The sequence below is a fragment of the Triplophysa dalaica genome, chromosome 23 (genome assembly GCF_015846415.1).
Source record: "Triplophysa dalaica isolate WHDGS20190420 chromosome 23, ASM1584641v1, whole genome shotgun sequence".
Classification (NCBI taxonomy): domain Eukaryota; kingdom Metazoa; phylum Chordata; class Actinopteri; order Cypriniformes; family Nemacheilidae; genus Triplophysa; species Triplophysa dalaica.
Window position 1 is genome coordinate 4,716,960 of NC_079564.1, and position 26,014 is coordinate 4,742,973.

The following is a 26,014-nucleotide window of genomic DNA, read 5'->3' on the forward strand; positions in this document are numbered from 1 at the left end:
TCTTTTGTGTTTTACAAAAGAAAGAGTTATACAGGATTTGTACAGCATGAAGGTAAATAAATAATGGCAGATTTTATATTTTTGTCGTGTTGTTCTGCAGTAATCATGGTCAGATCCTTGTGATCACGGTTGCTAAGTAAACTCGGTTGACAGTTGATTAACAACATAATCGTTACAGTTCAGTTATTTCATATCTATAATCAGCACTCAGTAATTATGGGTGGCTTTAGCATGCAACATGAGTGAACGCTAACTTTTTTTTGAAGTCCTCTAATTAGATCAGGTTGCTAAAGGGCAGAGCTGCTATGATTTTCAATTAGAGTTGTATTAAAAAAAACAAGGTGTAATGTCATGGAGAAAGCGTAGTGTCCAGTCCTGACTGGTGGTGACATGAAATCACGATAATGAGTTTCATCCCTCCCACGCTATGAGTTTACTCACTGATCTGTCGGCAGTCCGATCACACAATGTGTAACGACTAAACACTGTTGTTTTACTGCCATAGATAGTGGCGTAGCATCCGGGTATACAGGTGCATATGGGCCCGGGGGATTTGGGGCCCGCATCCAAGTTTTATTCATGGCCGCCTAAGGCCACGTTTACACGATGTAAACTGAAAGGTTTTTCCTTTGCGTTTTTGAAAAGTTTCACGTACACATGACAGCGTTATCAAAACTGTCTGTATTTACACGGATCCAGGATAACGGATCAAAACTATGTATTATGCACGCCAGACCAGTGGAAAGCCGATGTTGTTGTGTAAAGAAACAGGAATATACACTCACCTAAAGGATTATTAGGCACACCAGTTCAATTTCTCATTAAATGCAATTATGGTGGTGGTGTAATGGTGTGGGGGATGTTTTTTTGGCACACTTTAGTCCCCTTAGTGCCAATTGGGCACTGTTTAAATGCCAAGGCCTACCTGAGCTTTGTTTCTGACCATGTCCATCCCTTTACGACCACCATGTACCCATCCTCTGATGGCTACTTCCAGCAGGATAATGCACCATGTCACAAAGATCGAATCCTTTCAAATTGGTTTCTTGAACATGACAATAAGTTCACTGTACTAAAATGGCCCCAACAGTCACCAGATCTCAACCCAATAGAGCATCTTTGGGATGTGGTGGAACGGGAGCTTCGTGCATCCCACAAATCTCCATCAACTGTAAAATGCTATCCTATCAATATGGGTCAACATTTCTAAAGAATGCTTTCAGCACCTTGTTGAATCAATGCCACGTAGAATTAAGGCAGTTCTGAAGGCAGACTTGCTACGCCACAGGCCATAGACTATGGTACATCGTCGCTGTCCTTCTGAAACATCAGATGTCCAAATTCCCTATTTTTCAGTAAATGGAAACAACACTGTACATTTTAAATGATTAAATACGGTGTTGTCAAAGTCGACAAGTACTTTTTAATACTTTTTATTGGTTAGATATATGCAAAACCCATTGACCAAAATAAAGGGTTAATAATTGTTTACTGTAAGTCCAAAAAAAGAAAAATAACGAAATATGGAGATATGAGGTTTTAGAAGGAAAGAAGTGACATGTGGTTTTTGAGTTCCACACGTAATAGAAACTTTGTGATTTGGTGCACCATTTCCACTTTTTGAATAAATGTTACACTCTAAAAACTGTAACAATTTTAACTCAACCTTTAGCACACAACCAACACAAATATAAATTAAAGCAATACGTCTTAAAGTTATATAGACCGTTTCGTAGGTCACAAAAGAATGTTGATGTTGTTAAGATGAAAAGGTCTATAAAAAAAAAGAACAATAATATAATATTAACCAACATTGAAAAATTTGACATTAACAGAAACTTGCAGATCTATGTTTGGTTTTTAGATGTCTGTCTGGGTTGTCCGACTCCTCACCTTGAACGTAGCGCCTGCTTGTTTCGTAAGGATTAGTAGAGCTTGTTTTACAATGACCCACCTGCTCGCAGCATCTGTGAAACATGTTAAACATCAGGAAAGGTCTACGCAGCAGGAGAGGGTTATCATTATTAGCAATAAGTCTCCAAGGTTAATTAAAGCACACCAAATCACCTCTTAGCAGGAGAGGAAATACTGCACTTGACCGTAAAGCCAGCTACCGCAATTTCATAAAGAGATTTTTGGCCGGTTGTTTGATTTAATGTGTTGTTGTGTGTTTTTGTGGCTGTATTTTAGTTGAATAGAATCAAACTCTATGTCTGCAATAATCTACATTTTTTTATTGTTATGTTCGTTTACCTCCAGATTTCTTCGTTCTGTCCTTATCGATTTCTTGGCTTTGTTTCGCAGAAAATGCTGAGGGATACTGTTTTTCTTCTTCGCTAGTCTGTGTTCTTTCATTTAGGAAATATGAATTACTTGCCCACTCAAGTATCTCATCCGATTGGTCTGGCCACGGCCGTCTAGGGCTGGTACCAGAACAGCTGACATGGCTAAAAAAGTTGGCCGGTAATATTATGGTCCTGCCCACTGAAGCTAACACATGATTTGATCCCCCGCCACACTCGGCTGTTTTTTCTTGGGTTTTTGATCTTTTGTTTGTGGGGGAGAGCCTGAGGGCTTGTGATGGAGTGTTTTGTGTTTAACTCCTGTCACTCCGGACAAGTCTCCGCACCCACCCACCCGATCAGACGAATATTCAAACATCAGCATTTTATTAATCATGCTCCATCACTGATAATAATGCAGGCCGCTTTCTTTAGACTAACAGATACAAACTAGGTTGGACTATATGCTGAACAGAATCGAACATTTGAGTTTGATACAGTGATGGACTTGTATGGTTTATGTTTGTCACCTTTTACTTATATCAGATTTTGCTTAATGTGTATATGTGATATGGTAAAATTTCAGATATTTCTTTTTGTCAAATATCATTAGTTTATTAAGTAAAGATCATGTTCCATGAAGATATTTTATGCATTTACAGTAGAAACGGTAGAAAACTTTATTTTTGTGAGTGGATGGCCTGCTACAGTGCCTCAAATTAACAATTCCAAAGGCAATTTTCTCAATATTTTGCTTTTTTGCAACCTCAGATATTTTTTACATTTTATTTTGAATACTTTTTTAGATTGATAGATAATATAGTTTTTAAATATAGCACTATACATCTTACACATCTTGCTTGGATTCTGTTTGTTGTTATTCTACTTGTTATTAATATATTATTATTATATTATATAACAATAATATTATGTTAATAAATATATATTTATATCATTATTGGCCTAAACAAACTTCTACAGCTATTATTATTCTTAATACATGTTCATTTCAACATTTACTAATACAAATAAAATATAAAAATGAGACGTTACCTGTTGACATTTGTTAATGCACAACAAATAAACAAAGAAAAAATTGCAGACTGGCTCAGACTTTCAGTCCAGACTGAAAATCCTGGCAAAATCTGAGCAAAAGTCTTGTAGTGTATTTAAGCCTTATTGTTAGCAAAGATTTATAAATGCTATGAGAATATATTGATCACTTTATGTCTATACATTAATAATAAGAATAATGTAATAAAATATCCCAAAAATTGTGATTTATACAATTGTATGGATGACAGCTGAATAGATGTGCTATTTGTTCTGTTTTCCACACACTATTGACTTTTTTGTTTGTTTTTAAGAAGACTTGAAGAGTTACAGTACACATGTGCTCATTTCCGTTTTGTGTCATTAAAGGTCTGCTTGAGCATTATTGATGGGCCTGCCGGGTTTCATAAGACCAAACAGGTTGGGAAACGCTGCTTTAATCAGGTTATTATGTATTACAATAATTAGTAATCAATAACAATTAATATTAATGATATCAATACTACTCTTTATTAATTATTTATAGTCCATTATACTGGCCGGGCTGATATTCAGCCGTTTTGAGATTATTGGCTCTGACCGATAAACATGACCTATGCCCACTGAACAATTTACATTTAGTGTTCAATTCTGTCTCGTGTTGCTTCCAAAATCCACCAGCGGCCTGTGTATGTGTGTATTTGCCATCTAGTAGATAATAATGGACAGCAGAATTACAAGCTGGTCACATCTCGTGTCCTACTGTGTTGGTCCACAATCCCCCGTCCTCTCCTTCATCCAGTGTGGATTCTTCTGCTTAATGGACCCTTGCAATTTGCATCTGTCAGTGAGGAGAATGCCCATGGGTTCTGTGTGTGTGTGGAGGAGAGAGAGAGTAGCTGCTTTACTTAAGAACGATCTCTGAGGGCTACGAGAGGCCCGACACACTCTGCTGCCTCTCCAGAGCAAAACTGGAGAGGAGAAAAACAACTTGCAGTTAGCGTTTACGTGTGTGTGTGTTGAAATTCGAAATGGGTTAAGTGTGGCTGTTGAAGAGATCCAGGCAATTGTGAAGAACTCCAGACATTAGAGGGAGATAAAGGGGAGCAAGGACGAGGCAGATGAAAATCAGGAGAACCGCAACAGAGTCAAGTGTAGAAGATGGTTTTTCTTGGAGAACATCACAACTCTCTTCTTAGCATCTCTGTTTTTCTTCTCTGTTTATTCACCGGCATCAAAGTGAAAGTTTAGTTATGAAGAGCAAGAGGCAAAGTTAATTTAATGATATTTAATAGATGTGAGTAGGTGTGGTATTTGGTTTGATGTGAATTTCTGCATTTGTAGTTGCTTTTTGTTAAGCAAAAACTCAGATCTATAAAGTCTATTCTATCATTTGTGGTTTTCAGGTGACCTCACCGCACAAATAAACCTTTTTTGCTCAATAAGGAGAGAGAGAGAGAGAGAGAGAGAGAGAGAGAGCTCCTTCCACTGTGGTAATCCTAATAGTGTGTAATAAATCTTGGGCAAACTGTACGCAGCTCTGTATTTAGAAATTTCCTCGTTGATAAATGTAATGCACGCTCCACGCCGAGCCAAGCGTGTCTTTAAAAGATGGATGGTGTATGTTCAAGATAGAGGAGGGCTGGTCATTTCTGAATGTAGATCAGTTTGACAGAGTAGCTTTCTGCTACTGCTGCTAACAGTGAATGAAATGCATCAGGAGACGTTACATTAACCTCGCTGAAACACTGAGAAACGCCAGTGGGGGGAAAGCTTGTGTCATTTGTCTTGTCATTGACTTCAAATTATTTTCTCTGTGTTTTGCAGTTGGTCAGGTTTTTTGGTTTTGTCTCTGGTTTAGATTTTTCAGTTCTCCTTCCTCTCATGTATTCACTCTTTTCTTTATCTATTCCGTCCTCTCTCTCTCTCTCTCTCTATCTCTCTCTGTCGTGATCGAGGCCATGGCTCCTGTCAGGTTAAGCAGATGGGGGCTTCCAGAGCTGGACCCTGAAAGCATGCAGACCAGTGAGCCGTGGGTGTTTGCTGTAGGTGATGTGGCAGGTCTGGCCAATACTATAGCAATGAATGATGGGAAATGGACCTCCTGGCACATGCACAAATACTTACAGGTATTCTTTCTTTTTCTTTCTTTCGTTCTCTCTATCTCTCTCTCTCACTCAATTTCAATTTAAGTGTCCTGTTTTTATTGTCATGACAAAATGTACATTCACATTGCCAAAGCATTTGCTGTATGCAAATAGTGTAAGTATATAAACAAACAAAAATAAATATAATTATAGTAATAAAATAAAATGTGATGTATGCAGTGTAACTTAATGTGGTTTATAAAATTAAGCGAATATATAAAAACAGAAATAGATCATAGTTTAAACCAAGTGTTTTCTCTCTCTCTACTCTCTCTCTCTCTCTCTCAGTTTCTTTCTTTCCTTTGATTCTTGTTTTGCCCTCTTCGCTTTTCTTTTGTTGTTTCCGTTTGTTGTTACTTTCCTCTTTTTTATTTTTCTTTCTTTTTCTCTTTCGTTTTTACTACTTTCTTTTGTTTTCCACTCTTTCCTCTTTTTCTTTTGCTTGGTCTTTCACCCGATGTTTTGCAATTTTTTTCACGCTTTTAATCTCTTTCTTTCGTTCGATTTTTCTTTCTTTCGTTCAATCTTTCTTTTTTTTATTTTCTTTCTAACTCACTTTCATACTGTCTTTTCTTACATTTTCCATTCTGCACAAGGAGTAAACTTGTTCTTTCTTTAATGTGACATTGGTATCCATAACAATTATAAATAAATGGTAAAAAGGCCATTCATAACATGTTAAAATGGATTACAGCATGTCACACCGCTGGAAATTCATCTCTGATGTCACGTAATATGCCCACATAGTAGTATTTCCAAGATTCGCAGGCATCAAGCCCGTGTTTTTACCTCGACACATCCACATTTGAAATAGCTTTTGTACTGACTAGACCGAAACAGATGTTGCCCTGATTAAGTCCCATGTTAAGATCACAAAACCCAATGGAAAAGGGGGATTTGGAGTGCTGATTAATTATGTAGATGAGAGCATTACATGCTCTCCGCAAATAGTGAGCTGTGACACCCCTGGATACAAAAGCCTCTCAATATGAGTATGTTTATGAGTAATCAGAGCACAATAACGAATACATTAGTATTATAGCGGGCGGTAGGACAATGGACTTCCTGTGGCTGTATGTTGCGGCGCTGCTCACCAGGGTCGCACACCAAGACCGCCACTCCGCACCGGATTATTTCCTAAATCTCACCTCTGAGGCACCAGCCATGTGAGCTTGTTCGGCTTAATTAGTTTGCCACCAGCAAAGTAACTGTAGAGAGTTGAAGATGGAGGTTTGGAGGAGAGAGAGTACTTAGCATTGTCTCTTTAGCTGAGCTCCATCAAGCGGGGTTCCTGAGAGGGGCTTACAGGGCCCCCTGCCTATCAAATACATAGGCGGAGGCTAAGACCCTACCGAGAAATCATTGCCCGTGCCTGCTGCTAAATCTAATAAAGCAGTGTACCAACAAAATCATCAAAACCAAGACTGAAATGAAGATGTGTTATAAAGATAAACCGTACAGGCATTAGAGCTGGTAATGGGTGGTGCATTGCAACTAAATTTATTTTGTTAGTAATAGGTGGCCATTATTAATATTGCATGACATGTTGCATACACAATGCCTACATTTGTGCAGATTTTCACCTTGTGGTTGAATAAATGGACAAAAATGTCCCATAGATTTATATTGAGGGAGGAATATTAATATCAAGGGAACAGATAATTTCCTGTTGAAAATAACAACATATGCTGGTTTGGTATGTTTTGATTCTGGTTTGTGCTGGTTTAAGCCGGTCAGGTTACGGTCCTTAGCTGGTCATGTGCTGGTTTAAGCTGCTCAAACCAGCATCAAAACAAACCTAACCCAGCATATTTACAGTTATGCATTTGCTTGATGCTTTTATCCAAATTTTTCTGTATTTATGTATGCTGATTTGAAATTGAAGCCATAATAGGCAATTTTCACAATGATATCAGTTAACTTCCGCCTTACCACAAAGCAGTGTATCCTTACTGTAGTTCCGGTTGCACCAGAGATTTCTCAGGAAAATGCAGACATGTTTAACAACAACAACTCTTAAATGTTAACCCTTTTCATGTCCATGTAATGTCATGTTCTTTTGATTAATTTGTTGATCATTTCTAATTCGCCAAATGCTAGTAGGCTGAAGCTAGCAGCAACAAGAAAAATGTGCATCAATACCACCCTGGGCTGAATCGATATATCTAGCCCTATTTAGCACTTTATATATTAATGTATAACTCTTCACCTTTTCAAATGCAAGTAGCCAGGTTTCCATTACAGATTTGCGCAAAATTTAAGCGATGTTTTCTAAATGTCGATTAAAACAATATCAAGGAATGACTGCATTTCCATTAAATATTGTTATGTGATTAAAGTATATTTTTCTCGCAATATGTCATTCTGGCCGTACTTCTTCTTTGTAAATTTTACGGCAGGTTACAAACAAACTTTAGTGCATAGTGCCACCTACTGTGATGCAAGAGTGAAGAGAAATGTCTATATTTCCTTATATATTACCTCACTGTTACTAATACATCTCCATACTGCATTCACTCACTTATTCCTGCATTTGAGCCATCATATAAGATATTACTCAATGTGAATTCTTTACTTCCTATCTTTCCATATGTTCTGCCAAAGCATACCGCAAATGGTCATGTGACTTTTTTATATACCACGTGAATTGTAAATACTACAAAAAGTGTTTCCATCGCATATTGCGAAATATGCCTTTACATAATTGACTGAAAAATGTAAGTTTCAAACTTTATTCCGATACATGGGAGTCTTTGCGAAACTGACATGTTTCAATTGGGTTTTCAATTTTCAATGCATTTCAAATTGTGCATTTTGAAGCGTAATGGAAACCTGGCTAATGTTTACGAGATATTAAAAGATAATCAAAGTTAAACGCTTTTCCAATACCATATGCTAATATTATTCATAAGTGCTCATTGCTTTCTCCGTGTCCATCTCTCAACAGCAGCCCACTCATTAACACTCTTGGAACAGTTATCAGGAGGATACTATTGCAGTGTTCCCAGTGTCTCTTGTTCCTCTAATAACATTACAGTGTCGTCTTCTTCAAGTCACATTTCATGAGCCTTATTATGATCATTTTTAAATATAAGTTAACATTAGTGTTGCTATTAGTGTAGCCCATGAATATGGAGTAAATAAAAGTGGTATGTAAATTTTAACTTCATTATATATGTGTGGTTAATTGCAAAGTTTTTTTATGATTTTAGATTTTGCATGAAGATATTATTAATGCGATAAATGTTGAGAAGCATTATGGACATAATCTTTTTGTTAAACATTAAAAACAGTACATCTTAATTCTACACTGGAAAAATGCTTCATTACACCAAAAGGATAAGGCCACAGCAAATTCTCTTATCGTAATAGTATTAAATACAAAGGAAATGGCCTTAGACAGTGATGTGTCTGATGTCCCCTGTGTTTGGAGTAAGATATTTCTGTTTTCTCAAGATGTTTGACCTTAATATGAGAAAATCTTCTTGTAAATTGGACACGTGGGTCATCTAGGGGTTAATCATCTGTCCGTTTTTTGTGGCTGGAGCAAAGCAGAGATAACTGTTTGTTTGCTGATAAAATTACCATGTGTAGAACGGGCCAACAGATTGCGTTGTTGTTTTTTGCAGTAATGGACCACAGCTGAGGGAATGAATGGACTCATTTGTGGAGAGGTTGCGCAACTAATGTAAAAACAGGTCACAAATGAGCTCAACGGCATCTTGGATTTGCATCCCTCACCGGGTCTCTCCTGAGGACCGATAGGTGGCTTTGTTTGACATTTCTTGGGCATTCAATATCACTCTCTCTCTCATTAGATGTGAGGTTGCAAATTGCAACCAACAGCTCACTCCACCCCTCTCCCCTCCCTTTTGAAGCACTACGGTGGCTGACATAGAACTGAGATGTCTTCACGCTTTCACTTCTCTGACGAAGGAGATAATAAATTAACGAAACACGGCCTGTTTGTCTGTTTAGGGCTAATGTAGAAACAACACTGCGAATTCTATGTAAGGGGACCCGCGGTGAACCCGTCCCGGTTTGCGTTTTATCTATGCCTTTATTATGTTGTAGTTGGAATGGACTGAATTCCCAATTATTTTTACGAGCTAGACTGTAGGAAAAAAAGTATTAAAACTGTTTCATTCTGTTATTATATCATAGTTTCACGCTACCTTTTAGTGGTGTTTCACATTGTCCCACACAAACGTATTACATCTACCACTTGAGTGGTGGTCACCCTGCGTGTATGTAAATAGAAATAGCTCATTCTCAGGTAATAAATAAATAAGGTATTTATATACATCCCAAGACATGTCAACAGATCCTCCAAAAAATTACACATTAGACTTTTAAGTTTTAGGTTACCATGGCAACAACATTGCTATAGCATTTTAACTATGTTATGTTATAATATAGTGTGAAGACGCAAAATTAAGATACGTTTACATCCATCTAAAATTTACAAGCGGTGGAAAAAAGTATCTTTGTGAATTTTTTTTTCGTTTCATTTTAATGACAGAATTCTCCTAATGCATTTATGTACAACAACAATGTACAAACAAACCAGACAGATGTAAGTGTATTTTCCACAATTCCAAAAGTGCCCATAGTTGAAAAAAAAACACTCCTCATCTGCCAACGATCTATCTGCTGTACAAACCGTTTGACAACTACAGCACATCCGTCAGGGCCCCAGTGGGTTCGAGCGCGTCCCTCTGCGTCAGATGTTTTTACTCTGGTGTTTCTCTCTCTGTCAAGGTCTCTCTGTGGAGGATGTGGGCTGTCATGTTCCTGCACTCGTTTTCTCTTCACTTGACACCCTCTTGTTCATTATGCGGCTGTGACATCACCACAAGGGCAATCATACGTGTTTGATAAACGTGAGGCTCATTAGTGAGATAGCTGATGTATGACTGCTATTTGCCGCTTTTGGGCCGTGATGTGGAGAGATAAACAATGCGGTAGGGTTTCGAACAAACACGCCCGCTATCTTGTGACAATCTGCCGCGCCATTGTTGCCCTAAACGCTCCGTGTGCGGCGGGCCACGAAGGAAGGGTAACCTTCGTTGAGAGGGAACGTGAGGGATTGAAGGCTGTGTGTGTTTAAATTCAGTAAATATGTTGCTGTTGATGAAGTCTTAACACACTTGATGTGCTTTTGTAGGCGATCTCAGGGCAGAAGACACGACACGCCCCGGCTGCCTCTCTTTTACTCAACCATAGACATGGTGGATCAGTGTAGAGATGTCGCATTTGGCCCACCACCAGTGCCGCCATGATCCGACGGGCCATTGAGAAGGGATGGGATTCGCCCTCATCATAAACTACTCGCTGGACAAGGTAATGATTGGATTCGCATCACACAAAACCCAAATAACGTTTTAGATTTTATTACTATTTTTGTTTGTTTTTTTATTATAATTTTATATTACAGAATAATACCAGAAATGTGCTCTTAATGTGCATTTAAGTAAATAAAATGTAATCATCAAAATCTAAGGTGTATGGTACAAAATGGTACTTTTAAGGAATTGCACAAAATTATTTGCCAAAACCCCACTTCTTCTGTGTTTTAGTGCTATTATCGGGTCCCGGGTGCATCTAGCAACCCAGAAAACGTGAAAAATAAGAACGTAGTAAGTTTGTTTTGATGTGCCTTTCCCTGCAAGCATGTGAGAAATCGAGCCGTTCAGATTTCGCTCCGGTTGTGATGTCCAAAGTGGATTTTATTATAATGTTACCGCCCCTTATTCTACACAGTTCCACCCACCCCGCCTCGCCATTGTTGTTTTCAGCAACACGAATACAGTTTTTATACATCTTTAATAATATATTGGAATAATAAGCGAAGTCAATTTTCCAAAGATGGACATTACTTTTGTCCACGAGTGTAGGAGGTCTCTTCTGAATCTGGAAGATTAAGAAATTTCATTGAGAAATGTCGGAGAAGCAGAAGATTTAAACCAAAGTCTCCCTTTACTCTCCTTTTACCTGTCGAGGAGACTCGATTGAGATATTAAAGAGCTCTCAATGCATAATTATTTTCCACCAAACTCTCGGATAACAATTATAGTACGTTCCATTAACTCTAGATTTAATTAAAGAACCGTGAGCTGATGAATTTGTTGAAAGAAAGGTGAGAGGCTGCTGTGACAGATGTTATTCTCACCTCATCCTTATTCTCTGCTAAAGCACATAATAAATTGTTATGATTATAAACGTTGTCACGGGGGCTGAAACGAACATGCGTTCAAAATAGCTTGAATGTTCTGTGCTGTTGGATGAAACTTCCTTTGCATATCACATATGCGGTTTATAGCAAGGTTAATATTAGAAATAAGAACATATGTTTGTTCGGTGCTGCGTGCCGTCCACTCATTAGCAAATTTTAAGCGAAAATATATAAATGCTCAAATCAAAATTGTGAAAGACATTGCTATAGTAACGCAGAAGAGTATCATATGCTAAATACAGGAGGCGGGAGAGAGAGAAGATTGAGTAAAATTGTATATTCGCCCCCCGAACATCGGCACCCGGACGATTTCAGAGAGTGTTGGATTAAATGATGTTCCTTTGACTCTCATGCGTGTGTGTGTGAGTGATGTATGTGTTCTTGTTTTATAGACGCCTGTCACTGCTTCCACTTCTGCGTTTATAAACTGCACAACGGCCCCTTGGAAAGGTCAGCTTTTATTTTGAGAAACAAATGGTGAAGCGCCGGCTTTAAGAGCGAGAACGTTTCAACGGAAACTCGCCGTTTTGATTAGCAGCAAATTGTTGTTTGGTGGGGATACCATCTGGAAATTTGCTTAAAATCACGTTATCTGCCCACACAGGAACCTTTATGCTCCACAGCACCAGGAAGTGGACGGCCGGCGGGTCGCGTGCTGTGCCTCGGGAGTTGTTTCTGCTAACTTCGGAGTAGATTTGCGCGGTGCTCCAACGCCGCCCCCCTGCCCTCGTCTCATCCGATTCCCGCTTTACTCTTGACATTTGTAGATGCCAGATTGGGCTGTAATATACTGTTGCATCTATTGCCCGCCAGCATATGCCGAAATACCACCTGATATCTCGGTAAAGAGAAATCATATTATTCTTTATTGTGTGCTCAGTGGGAGAGATTGTAAAGGGGATTTTCTTTGGGGAGAAAAGAGATAAAGAAGTTCTTAATGTCAATATGAATGAACAACTGCTACGCCACTATCGCCGCCTTAAACACGGGGGATTTCTCTTTTTTTAATATCCTGTGTTTTTTTCCCGGCCCGCCCCCCATCACAACATTACCATGCCGTGCTATTGATAGAATTTGAGATGCTCGCCGGATTGTCTGCGAATATGAGAATCTTCACGCTTCTGAGTCTTGTGGAAGAGAGCGGTTGTGCTCAGAATCGCTAATTAGCTTGCTAGCGCGCCAGCGCCGGTAGAGAACTGCCTAAGCCGGTGTGCCTGAGCTCAGTGCCCGTTAATTAGGACTAATAAACTGTACAGCCATGGAAAATGTGTTGTTTTTTATGGACTCCATGATTTTCCATGAAACCTTTGTTTAAAATGATGGTGAAGAAAACATTTTTTTAATATTTTTTAAAATTTATGGTTTTTTTTGCATCACAGTTACACTTTCTGTTTAATGTATGTGTATTGACAAAGAGTTGCGTTACACATATTAACGGAAAAATATATTCATTGAATACTTTAGAAGTCACATTATTTTACAGGGTCTTGTGATCTTGTGTTTATGTCGTCTTTAAAATTTTACAGAGATTGTCACGATGTAAACCTGTGACCATATTGGGACTGAACACACACAGATACATACACCGCACACACATAGACTGCACGTTAATGGAAACGTATGTTTATTAATCATATATGTGACCCGGGACAACAAAATCAGTCTTATGGGTACATTTTTCGTAATCAATATTTTTACATAGTTTGAAAGCTGAACAATTAAGCTTTCTATTGATGTATATGTTGTTAGGATATTATAATATCTGCTGGAGGTATAACTGTTTAAATTTTTTAAATCTGAGGTTGCATAAGAATCAAAATATTGAGAAAATCGCCTTTGAAGTTGTAAATAAGAGGCACTGTTACTGGTCATCAACTCACAAAAAAAAAAGTTTTGATATATTTAGGGCAGGAAATGTAGAAAATATATTTACTCAATATTATAATGATTATTGGCATAAAAGAAAAATTATAATTTTGACCCATACAATGTTTTTTTGGCTTAAAATGTTCCCGTGCTACTTAAGACTGGTTTTGTGATCCAGGGTCACGTTATATAATATATATGTAAATCGGAGAGGTGGAGTTATGAAATGTACTTACCTGTAGGATTGTACTGTACTGCTTGTTGAGAGATGATCAGAACTTTTGGACGTAGTGATCGTGTAATGTTTTTATTTTGAAAACATTTTTGTTTTGCATTTTTCTATTACTTGTATCACTTTGGGAGATTCCTCTGAATGGCACAAATAAAGTCACCCTAAAAATCAATGCTGCAGTTTGTTTTGTCACTTGTGGCCTCCATCCACCAGGAGCATCCTAACAGGGATAGTTCATCCAAAAATCTGTCATCATTTACTCACCCTCGGATTGTTTCATACCTGTGTAAATTAATTTGTACCGATGAACACAGAGAAAGATATTTGGAAGAATATTTTCGGTTCTGGGACTTTATCCACTTCCATAGCAGGAAAAAAGCACATAATGACATATTTTGAAAAATTTAAGAAATCAAAGAGTTCTCGGGCACCTTTGACTACCATTAAATTCATCATACTATGGAAGTCAACGATGCCCCGGAACTGAAAATTACTAACATTCTTCCAAATATGTTTCTCTGTGTTCATCGAAACAAAGTAATTTAATCAGGTATGAAATTACATGAGCGTGAGTAAATGTTGACAGAATTTTCATTTTTGGGTGAACTATCCCTTTAACATTGCAAAATGCATAAATGTAATGTAATCTGAAATGTACTTGACCTGTACATATCACACTGATACTTTTTGCCTATTTTTGTATAAGTACAAAAAGAAAGAACTGTTTATAATATATATAATAACCTGAGGGGACGGTTCACCCGAAAATAAAAATTTGGTCATCATTTATCCGCCCTCATGTCACTCCGAATGTGTAAAACTTTCTTCTGTCGAACACAAAAGTAGATATTTTAAGAAATGTCTGTTTTGAGTCTATACAATGGAATTCAATGGGGGTCAATCGTGTTTGGTCGTATCTTCAAAACATCTTCATTTGTGTTCTGCAGAAGAAAGAACGTCATAATATCTGGAATGATGTGAATTTTTTGTGTGGACTTTTTCTATCTTGTGCTATACAACTTGATCTTGTTTTAATGTACTTCACACACACACGTTTTTTCAACACTATTAACCCGTATAAATAAGAAATGATTGACACTGACCTGCCAGTCTTCCACCCACCACGGAAAGCTCTCAAACTATTTAACTTTCCTCCGAAACTTTCTCCGCACTTCAGTCTTTTCTTAAACGTGGCCTCTCACCTCGGTGTGGGAGGATTTACTGGGCAAATTTGAATGAACTAAATATGACGACGCATTAAAGACATGTTGTGTGTTAGCACGTCTCAACTTTTCAACCGCAGTTAAAACAAAAGATGCCGTACAGGGAGGGCTCGCGCAAACACACACACACTGGCGGCACGTCTCAGATCAAGGTTTATAATTTAATGAGAAATGTTGGATGAAACTCCATGGTAACACAGATAAAGTGTGATGTGTCCCATCACCCGGCGTACACTATTGTCACTTCATCTCTCTGCATCTTCTGCTTGGCTTTGTGTGTCTTTCTGCTAATTAGCCAGCGGGTTTAATCGACTGCAGCGTCTTAACAAGAATAGAAAGGTTAGAGGTTGTGGGACCTCACGCACGTGTACAGACTCACGCTCACACACCCTCTCATGATGCCAGTGTTTAATGGGCAGCGCCTGTGATGTGTAACTTTGTGTAAATTAACGTTTCGTGTGCAAAAGGGCCTGCAGGTCTGAGGGCTGGATAACGAGAGATTGTGTTGTCAGCATATGCCAGGTTAGGTACTGTATGTTTCGATGCTGGTTTACTGATTTGTGCTGGTTTATGCTGGTCATCGAAACATACCTAACCCATCATATGCTGTTTTAACAACAGGGCAGTCAGTCTTCTGTGAAATGCACTTGAGTTACTTATTGCATTTGTTTATTTTCTAATATGGCCCGGTTGCATTTGTTGCTTTGTGTACTTGGTTTCTTTTACAAATTTACTTCCAGGTATTTTTATTATTTAAAATTTGAATGTTTATTAAAAACGTTTTTCTGTGATAGTTGGTGGTGGAGGGTTTGGTTGGGCTGATCTCAATGGTCTTTGTAATGCAACAATTTATTGGCATTTCAGTTCAGCTTTTAACACCCTGTTCCAGAAATCTAAAATCCATTTCCGAACATTTTAGGCAACACCTATGACGTAAAATGCCTGTTTGTCGTGTTACTCCACATTTCCTTTAGCAGGTCATTCCTGGCTCGAAGTTAACTTCTAGTCTGTATTTGTTTATCGGTCTGGTTAGTGGCTAATAATATAACTATTAATATTATTTAATTTATATTGATATTTAATTGTATAATAATTGAATTAAATAAACAAAATGTTGGATGGGGGGGCACGGTGGCTTAGTGGTTAGCACGTTCGCCTCACACCTCCAGGGTTGGGGGTTTGATTCCCGCTTCCGACTTGTGTGTGTGGAGTTTGCATGTTCTCCCCGTGCCTTGGGGGTTTCCTCCGGGTACTCCGGTTTCCTCCCCTGGTCCAAAGACATGCATGGTAGGTTGATTGGCATCTCTGGAAAAAATTGTCCGTAGGGTGTGAGTGTGTGAGTGAATGAGTGAGTGTATGTGCCCTGCGATGGGTTGGCACTCCATCCAGGGTGTATCCTGCCTTGATGCCCGCTGACTCCTGAGATAGGCGCAGGCTCCCCGTGACCCGAGGTAGTCAGAAATCGGATAAAGCAGTAGAATATGGATGGATGGATGTTGGATGGGTCGTGCAACTGTCTTATTTAAGTATAGCCAAGTAACAGTTCTTCTACTGGCAACCTAAAATAATACTTTTATTTCTAGCTAATGTCATTTACTTGTTATTTATCTTGAGGGTCATCAGAATAAAACTACAGGGGCTTTATTTTTAGGCTTTGTTACAAAATACATTTATAAAGAGACAAACATATGGATTACTGGGCATATTTTTGCGTGATTAAATCATTTATGTTCGTTCAAAGGCGTTAAATGAAAAAGCAAAATTTTCTTTCACTTGCAAGTAAAGCAAAGCTGTTTCTAGATTTTTCAGACGCTTGCTGTAGCTGAAGATTGGCACTACCCAGCATGCACTGTATTCAGCCTCATTTCCATTTCACACCAGCAGGAGAAAATTCTGGGATGGGGCCCCTGAGAGTATTTGGAAGTAACACAGCCATTTCTGCACTTCTAGCTCCGTGTCAGAGTTAAAGCAGCGAGATGGACAGCTGCTGCCGCAGAGAGAGAGGGAGAGAGAGAGAGAGAGAGAGAGAGAGAGATAGAGAGAGAGGGAAAGATTAAGCTTGAACGAATGTCCCACCCATTGAACATAATAAATGGTGTTTGCTAAGGCAAGTAAAACTTTTTCTATTGCTTATACTTTAAGGTAACTATCCTTAAGTCATGGCACGGTTTGAGCTTAAGACTTGAATGATACCTGTTGATGAGAGGTGAGCTGTTACTTCTCCGAGTGTTATGACATTTTCACTAAGGAAATGAATGAAAAAAAATCTCTTAATCTTACATAGTAGAAGTGACCGCAGTCATATATGGGGGAATATCACTGTCTTGAGCCACATAGCAACCAACCTTAGCAACCAGATACCTACAGTAATTTCCTTGCAACCACCAAGAACGCTGTAGCATCACGGTGGTCTAACCTAAATTTAATCTAGTTCGTATTTTATAAATGTCCCGGGCTTTGTTGTCATCCAGATGCTCTGCTTGACGTTCCGTGCGTGAGGCGTTGATCTAAAGCCAACAGGATCACAATTTGCGTGCTTGGATCGCTGTTTGATCCAAAGCACGCAAATTGTGATCCTGTTGGCTTTCGATATCTATTGAGGCAATCTTTTTGACCGAGAATTCCTTTATGATTGCTTTGCAAAACGTATCGTATAGTCCTCACGCCCTCCACTTAATCACGAACGGTCGACACATTGTCTCGCGGCCTTCCCTGTTGGAAAACATCCAAAGGAAACGCTCGTGATGCAGAGCAGCGGGGACAGAATATAATCTATTAATTTGTGTTCATCAACACGTATTTTTTCGTGTCACAAAGCACAACCTTTTTACGTGTGTCACCAGTTATATATTTCTAACCTTATATGTAAAGAAGTCGCAAATACTTTAGGAGTTGTTTAACCAACACCTTACCTCAACTCAAAACCTAAAATCACCGCCGCAAAGGCTAATTGAGCTAAAAATGCTAGTTTCACAAGGTGGCAAAGAAATGATAAATGGTTTCCCTAACCCCGCCCCTAAATCTACCGTCACAGGTGACAAGTCATAACAAAACATACGAATAAGATCGTAGGAAATAGGAATTCAAACAATGAGCTGTAAAATAGGTATGAATTCCCATCCGATTGTGTAGATATATATTTATACATATGAAAGATATCGCGTATTAAAGTACTTTTGATGGAAAGTCATGTGTGACACGCAACAATTGCGTGCTGACTGACACTGACAAAAAAGGGGGAAATTCGTGTTGAGGAAAGCGAGATTACGGTTCGTGACAATTTCACGAATTCCCGTGAGACTGGGATGAACCAACACCCGCCTCATCAGCCGTGATTACACAATGTGTGCGTGTAGTTGGCGCACGTTAGAAAAGGGGTGGGGGAAATAAACAAGTTTGGGTGCTTTCGGCGACGGAATCAGCATTGGAAATGCGGTTCTGTCAAAGCAGTTACTAAGATCTGAGAGGTGTTGACTAATTGCCTGCTAATTACACAGTAAATTGTCTAATTAAGCTGATGGTTAATTAGAGTAAGCTTGCACAGCAAGTCTTGTGGAAGTCTCTCTCTCTCTCTTTCCTATTTTTTTATATACAGAGAGAAAGCGGAAGTGTGTGTGGTGGCAGGCCTTGGGAACCTGGCTGTGTAATTGGCGTGCTGGCAGTGATTGGCAGTTAACATGACATGGAGAGGCGATAGAAGTTAGGAGTGACAGAGTCGGGGTTTGCGGCAAACAGCGGCACTTGTCATTTGTGCAGGGGCCTGGGCAGCGCCCCCCCTCCTGCAGCCAGCGGTGAAGCGGCAGCCAACTGCACTGCTCGTGCACAGACTCCTTAGAATCGCTTCAAAATGTACGGAACTTTGCCTCGAGCTAAAGGGAGGCAGGCGTGCTGTTTTTAGCCCTGCGATTGTGACATACAGGGGGTCCAAAAGTCTGAGGCCACTTTAAAAATCAGTTTTAACGTAAAAGTAAACAAAGTTTTGGAAATACTTTTTGGAAAACTTCACTAAGAGTGGTACGCTTGAATTGTTTAGAAAACGTATTTATTTTTGTCGAAAAGAACAAAAGAGACTGTGGAATAGACATGCTTTTATATTTTTTTAAAGGGGACTTTTTGTCTACCTACTTGAGCACCAAGCATCTCACACATTTTTTTGTGCAGCACATGCTTACAATACAGATCATTCCAAATTTTAACATTCTTATGTGAGCAAAAAAGAAGATGGGCACTTAAGCGTACCTGTATGTCATGGCATGAGATGATGCAAAATATGTATATACAAATATGTGACATCTGCAAAACGTGTAACTGCAATCACTCTAAATGAAAAGAAACATTGACACAATATTATTTTTTTATCAGAAATCGCCTCTCAGGTCGTCATGTTGTTTATATGTCATGCCATAGATTTGTATTTCTTTTTATTTTCTGAAAACCTATTGAAATCGAGAATCATGTCTCATGTAAACCGCGCTGTCTCGTTGGCATTTCCGCAGGTTATCCTGATAAAAGGCATCTAAAAGCAAGAGATGTGACACATGACAGGGCCCTTCCTTCAATCTGTTCTGTCATCTAATCAATAGAGACGGAGATAGGGACCCAGTCACTGTTCAATCACTGCTTCAGCGAGTCAAGCCAAGAAGCACTTAATACTCCTGGCTGAACAATGTTGGAAATGACAAAGGTGAAATCTGGAATTTTTTAAGAGGGAGTACAATCGCTTCTGTAACCTACGCCTAAAACTTCCACGGCTAAAGAATAAATGGACAAAGAATAGCATTTATCAATTCCTGTGTGAAAGGAAGTCTAGATACAGCGGATGATTAATGTCCAAATAAAAAACTCTAAAAAAAAAAAGAAAAGTATGTTCAAGATGGGTTACAGATGCTTAGGTATGTTCAATTCATCACTAAAGTTTATATAACAAATAAATTATATATAATAATATGTCTGTTCTCCACTGTCCAATCAAATAAATGCAAAAAGCCCCCTTCGTTTTTCACATGTTTTTACACGCAACATGTAAACGGCCCGAACATGTCTATAATAAGAAAGTTATCAAAGATTTAGCTACTTACGTCACGCTGGCTCTTTCACAGTTAAAGCAGACCTCGGCTACTGTCCATAGCAAATCTCGATTTATTTTATTTGTTTGGCAACCTCAATTAGATTCCACATATGGAATAATGTATAATGTATACAATGTTGTACATTATACAATAATAATAAGAGTGTAAAGTATTATATGTTCTAAAATCATTCAATAGATGACAACTAATTGGGACAATATAAACCTCTCGACTACCCTTAACCTCACTATACACTTTATTATGGATCTCCTGCTGGCAAAAATTGGCATCATTTTTACACTGTAAATTTTTTTACGGAGAAGGATCCACTCACATTTGTCCATGGGAAAGATGCTCAAAAGACGTAACATGTAAACGGCCCCTTAGTGATTCGTACACAGCATTGGTAATAAAACATTCAGGGCTTAACTGAAAACATTTGGGGCTTCAGCCCGCGTAGCCCACCCCTAGCGCTGCCCCTGGTGGAGAACTGGTTAAAAATGATTCAGTCCGATTTGGTGAACCGGATCGACTGGTTCACTGAAAAGAACCAGTTCAAAAGAACAATTTGTCCGCTAACCGGCCATCTCTACTTTTTATTAGATATATATATATATATAAAATTCTCTTTAATCGAATACAATTTTTATAAACCTTTTTATTCGATTTATATTAATAAATGTAAATTATGTATTAAAATCATCTTTATATTAATTAAATTAAATATTTTACAGTTTATAACTTTATATTCATATATGCACATACAGTATACGTATACATGTTTAGATGTATCTTTTTTGTTTATTGAGTTTAATTTAAACAAATGACTTCATTAAGGTATATTTACCACTTCGTCTCTTGAAGGAAGGAAAACCGACAAAAGAACAATATCAAGACACATTTGGCAACAACAGTCACAGTTCAGTGATTTGTGTTTATTTAACAAGCAATTTAGCCGAGGTGGTGCTGATCGAAGCCTCATCGCTGAAAAAATTGCCCGGGCTCATTAGCTTCAGCAACATGTTTACATTTAATTGGAAGATCAAAGCACCCCTGACTACCTTTTGCATGGCTGAAAGATCAAATAAGTTGTGCCTCACAAATCTCTTTAGTCTACTAATTTGATCAAGCTCATCTGGGCGCTTCACGTCTTAAAACGCGTGATGTTGAGGTGGATGAACGTCGCTCGATGTTCTCGATGATGACTGCTGATCAATGAGCCGAGAGCTTCGCTTTCTGGTCTATTTGAAGCGCATCCTGCTAAATCTTTATGTCAGCAATTTTAGCTGCATCATATACTTTTATTCGGAGCTCAAAAAGTGTTTAAGTTGTGTACGTATCGTGTTTGATTTGTCTCACGCAGCACCCAAAACATACATCACATAATCACCCACTTAAAGTTAGCTTCAATTCAGAAAACGTAGGCCTAGAATGTTTTGTTTTCAATTTTTAATTATTAGAAATAAACGATTGTAGCTATTATACTGAAACTATCCTAGAATGATTGTTTAGTACAGTTTGGGAAATTTCACCCATTTTTGCAGATTATCAGGCAATTACACTGAACCAAAGCCATCTCTGAAGTCCTCAATTGAATAACAATAAAGTCCAAGTGAGTGTTTATGCCTATTGCTAAGGGTGACAAATATATTGCATGGTCTTATTCTCAGACTTGTTTGTTGCCCCCCGTTCATCCGAACCCCAACGGCTAGTCGTTGTGATCTCTCTTTACACCCAGAAAAGTAATTGGTGAAAACGCCTAATGACCGAACTGACAGACAATATCCCTGTTCATTTATCAAACAGGGTTAATATCCTCTATTCTGACTTTAATTTATTAACTCTCTTTCAAGCGAACTGATCTCAATCCTTTCTCGCCATTGGAATAAGGTTCCTGAAACAGCACACAAAAAAATTGCGGTTGTCATTTTTCTGTTTTGTTGCAATGTTGCATACGTTTTAGTCGCTGGATTTATTTCCTTTAGATATTGCGTCGAAAAGCATGCGTTTTGACGTCTGTGGGTTTATTGACTGCATGTGATTCAAATCAATTTTTTTACAAAACCAACATTCATTTTCCACGATTCAGTGAATGTCATGCCTGCCTGTATCACAGAATTGTTCCTGTTTTTTTTTTCGAAGCAGTTGAGGCCTTGAAACTTGAAGAGCTTTTTTTAACTGAAGCGGAATTCTATTCACATGAGTTTGTGGAATGAAAGGCTGGTGTGCATTGTGCTGCCGGGTCCTTTCACTGAAGGAAAGAAAGTTGTCACATGGTTTATCAAGGTTCTGAGAGTACAGATGTGTCTCTGGGATGTTGTCATGGATTCAAGGTTGCTTGGATTTTAGTTGACAGCTGAGGAGAAGATTACTGCAGATCTTTGTCCTGAATCTCGGCAGATGCATGTATTCATGCTCATAAAGCAGGTTTTCTGCTAAATACTAGGCGAATGCACTCTTTTTAAAAAAAAATTGTAAACTTGTCTGCTTCATTATAATATCAGGTTGATAAAGGAATGCTTAAAGGAAAAAATTAATTGTTTTAATCTTTTACTCACTCTCTACAGGTCCTCCAAAACCTGTATGACTTTCTTTCTTCTGCAGAACAGAAAAGAAGATATTTTGAAGAATGTTGGTAAGCAAACAACATCGGCTCCCATTACCATTCAGAGACAATTCTCCAAATATCATCATTTGTATTCCACAGAAAGAGTCATACATAGATTTTGAATGACATGTGGGTTTATAAATGATGACAGAACTCTTATTATATGTCAGGCTGTGAGAATTGTTTCTATCAAAAACTAAAATCTGTGATAAACTGTCTACTCACCTTAAATGTGGCTTGAAACAAATCTGTTGTATTTCCACAAAGCACAACATGACTTAATGTTTTCAATGAATATGAATTGTGACTATGTTGTGAGTGACTAGATTTTAAGATAGACTGCCCTTTTAAGAAAGTCTAACACCCCACTTTTGCCAGAACAACACGCTTGCTAAGACCTCAGGGCACACCAGAACTGCTACTTTTTTCCCTTTCCATTTGTCTGGGGTCCTGCATCGGTCGGTCTGGGTACACAGGAGAAGTGAAGCAGTCGAGGTTTGATTTTTCCGTCATGGCTGTTTATAATGATTAATGCCCCGACTTGGGGCCACTCAGTGTAATTATGGCTCTTGAAGATTTTTGTATTTTATTTTCCTTCTTTCTGTCCCGCTTTGGCTCCAAGCTCCCCACTGGGAGCTATTGTAGAACAGAGCAAACATCTCACGTTCAGAGCTCATTTTATGTGAAACTTTTGTATTTAATTCACATTTCTTCACAGTTTTAACCCTTGAAGACTTAGAATAGATCTTATTTGAACATTGATTGGGACACTTTGATGTAGTTTATAGATACTTTATTTTTTGATAATATTCACATCTGGATGCTATGTGCTTTGATACCTCTTATACAGATGAAATCTGGTAGTCGCCATATTTGTAGTGAAACATTCATTGCCTTGTTATTGTAAATGCAGTATTTGCATGCTATACAAATGCAGCGAGATTAACCAATCTAGCAGATCGATTCTGGTGTCGCAGGTACGGTCCTCGCTGAATGTTGAGCGTTTCAAGCTAATGAATCTTTAACAAGCAAGACTGATGGTGAATTTTCACAGAGGCTATGTGTTTCAAAGAAATCTGGATCAATCTGACACAACTTGATCATGTAATTTTTATATCAAATATATCAGCACAGTCTAGCTCCAACGAATGTAAGATATTCAGTTAATATAAGAAAATATAGTACAGATGGACAGATTTCTGATCATTCTTTGATTATGTGGATCATAAAACCTAATCTCTCATTAAAGTTAATGGGCGACTTTAAATGAGTAAAGTTTTTCCCCCCTAAATTCATGTTGTCGTGCTAATAATATCTGGACTCTTATGGGTCAATTTTTCAAAATTGGGATTTGTACATCATCTTAAAGCTGCATGAATAAACATTCCTTTTATTTATGGTTTGTTAGGATAGGACAATATTTGGCCGAGATACAACTAGTTAAATCTCTGGAATGAAAAAAATATATTTATATAAAATATATAGAATATTTAGAAATATTTAGGCCTCTGCTAAGAAGAAATAGGTTTGTTTAAACACTTTCTATTGGCTTGCCACTGTAATGACGTTGTGGAGAGTAGATGAAGCTTCTAAGCTTTACATAGATACCAAACTTGAGCAGGTGATTCCCAAAGAGCACGCAGCAGTGAGTGAAGTTTGTCAGGCGTGTTTCCGGCCATTTTCGTTCGCGATTTTGCTGGAACCACTCACAAAATAAAGTTATGATATATTTATGGTACGAAATTTACACAATATCTTCATAGAACATCATCTTTCCTTTATTGATCTTTGGCATAATAGAAAAATCTATAATTTTGACCCATACATGTTTTGTCGGCTTTCGTCACAAATATTCCTGTGCTACTTAAGACTGGATTTGTGGTCCAGTGTCACATATTATTTGTAATCAGTACTTTTATGTTATAATAGATCGGGTCTCAGAAGTGAAACCCCACTGTATGTAACTTTTCATTGGGATTTTTTTTAAGATGAATTATGATATTTTTAAAAGCATAGCTTTTTTATAGCAATGGTGTCATTTTAAACCTTTATGACATTCTTTCTTCTGCAGAGCAAAAAGAAAGAACATTTGATGAACGTTGGTAACAACACGTTACCCCATTGACTTCCAATGTATGAACACAAAACCATTTCTCGAAATATCTTCTTTTGTGTTCCACTGTAGATAGAGTCATTTACCATCTTTGCATAATGTGAGAGTGAATAAATGATAGGAGAATTTAGATTTTTGGGCGAACCGTCCATTTAAGGCTAACATATTTATACTAAAAGCAAAAAAAATCATTTTGATTGGGGATTTAAAGTTATTATATCAAAAAACCTTTAATCTATCATTCATGTATTTCCTGTTTATTCTCTCAGTCTGCACTGACAGTAAAAAGCTGCTTGTGATTTCAGTAGCTTTGATCTTCTGGAATAAGAGAGTTGCCTGTTTATGAATAGCAAAGCATTTGCTGATACACTATAAATTCAACCCTGTGGTTTAATGTGTGGGATTATTGGCCATTGAGGCAGTTTATTCCACACATGATGCCTAGAGAGAAAGAAAGCGAGATGTAGACGGGAACGACAGCAAACATCTTCCTAGAGATAATAAAACGTACGTTGCTGCATTTCAAAGATGGTGTGTAGAAACATAAGCAAATGCAGCTGATCACTGTTTATGTTATTGAAATGATGAATTATGATGAAGTGATGGTACTCTATGCAATCAGAATGTGTCAACGTGAGGTCAGAGTACAGTATATTCCCATTAGTATGGGAAGATGTGCAGACGCTGGTTGTGATGTTAGCGCTTGCGTGCCGACGTAGCCTGCTGCATTTTGATTAGTAATTCTCGCACGTGTCCGCTCCTGAAAGGCTGTTTGTTGTACAGACGGATTAGAGGCCTGTTCCGCTGTGATAAAACATAGTTAGCTCAAAATAACACATGAAATAAGGGAGAGACGGAGACTCTACGGACAAGAAAGGAAAACCGTTACTTCCAACGCTTCTTCTACAGGTTGCTGCCTGTGAAGGCACGACAGGACCCAACCGAAATGAGTTCCTCTTAGACCTTTTGCACATCAGAAACTAGAATACAGCAACGAGGGGCGGCGAGCTACTCACAATGTGGTCCAAAAGTCTGCACATAGATTTCAATAAATAATTAATCTCAGATTTTTGGTTTATGCACTTCAGCCAGGATGACTCATCTTCATTTGAAGGCGTTTAGATTTTCTTCCTCTGTCTTTGAATTTTACACCCCCCTCTAGGTCAAACAAAATAAAACATGACGATGTGTCCACTCGGGCAGGCTT

The 26,014-nt window shown here is 38.2% G+C and overlaps 1 protein-coding gene across 1 annotated transcript in view; it reads left to right on the forward strand.

Moving 5' to 3' along the window:
- Positions 1-26,014, forward strand: part of dpyda.1 (dihydropyrimidine dehydrogenase a, tandem duplicate 1) — a gene marked incomplete at its 5' end in the record, with an annotated part of 91,908 nt that overhangs the window by 25,210 nt on the left and 40,684 nt on the right. The window contains 3 exon segments of the mRNA XM_056737617.1: positions 5,257-5,443; positions 10,707-10,767; positions 10,770-10,804. Coding sequence (XP_056593595.1) covers positions 5,257-5,443; positions 10,707-10,767; positions 10,770-10,804 — 283 coding nt within the window.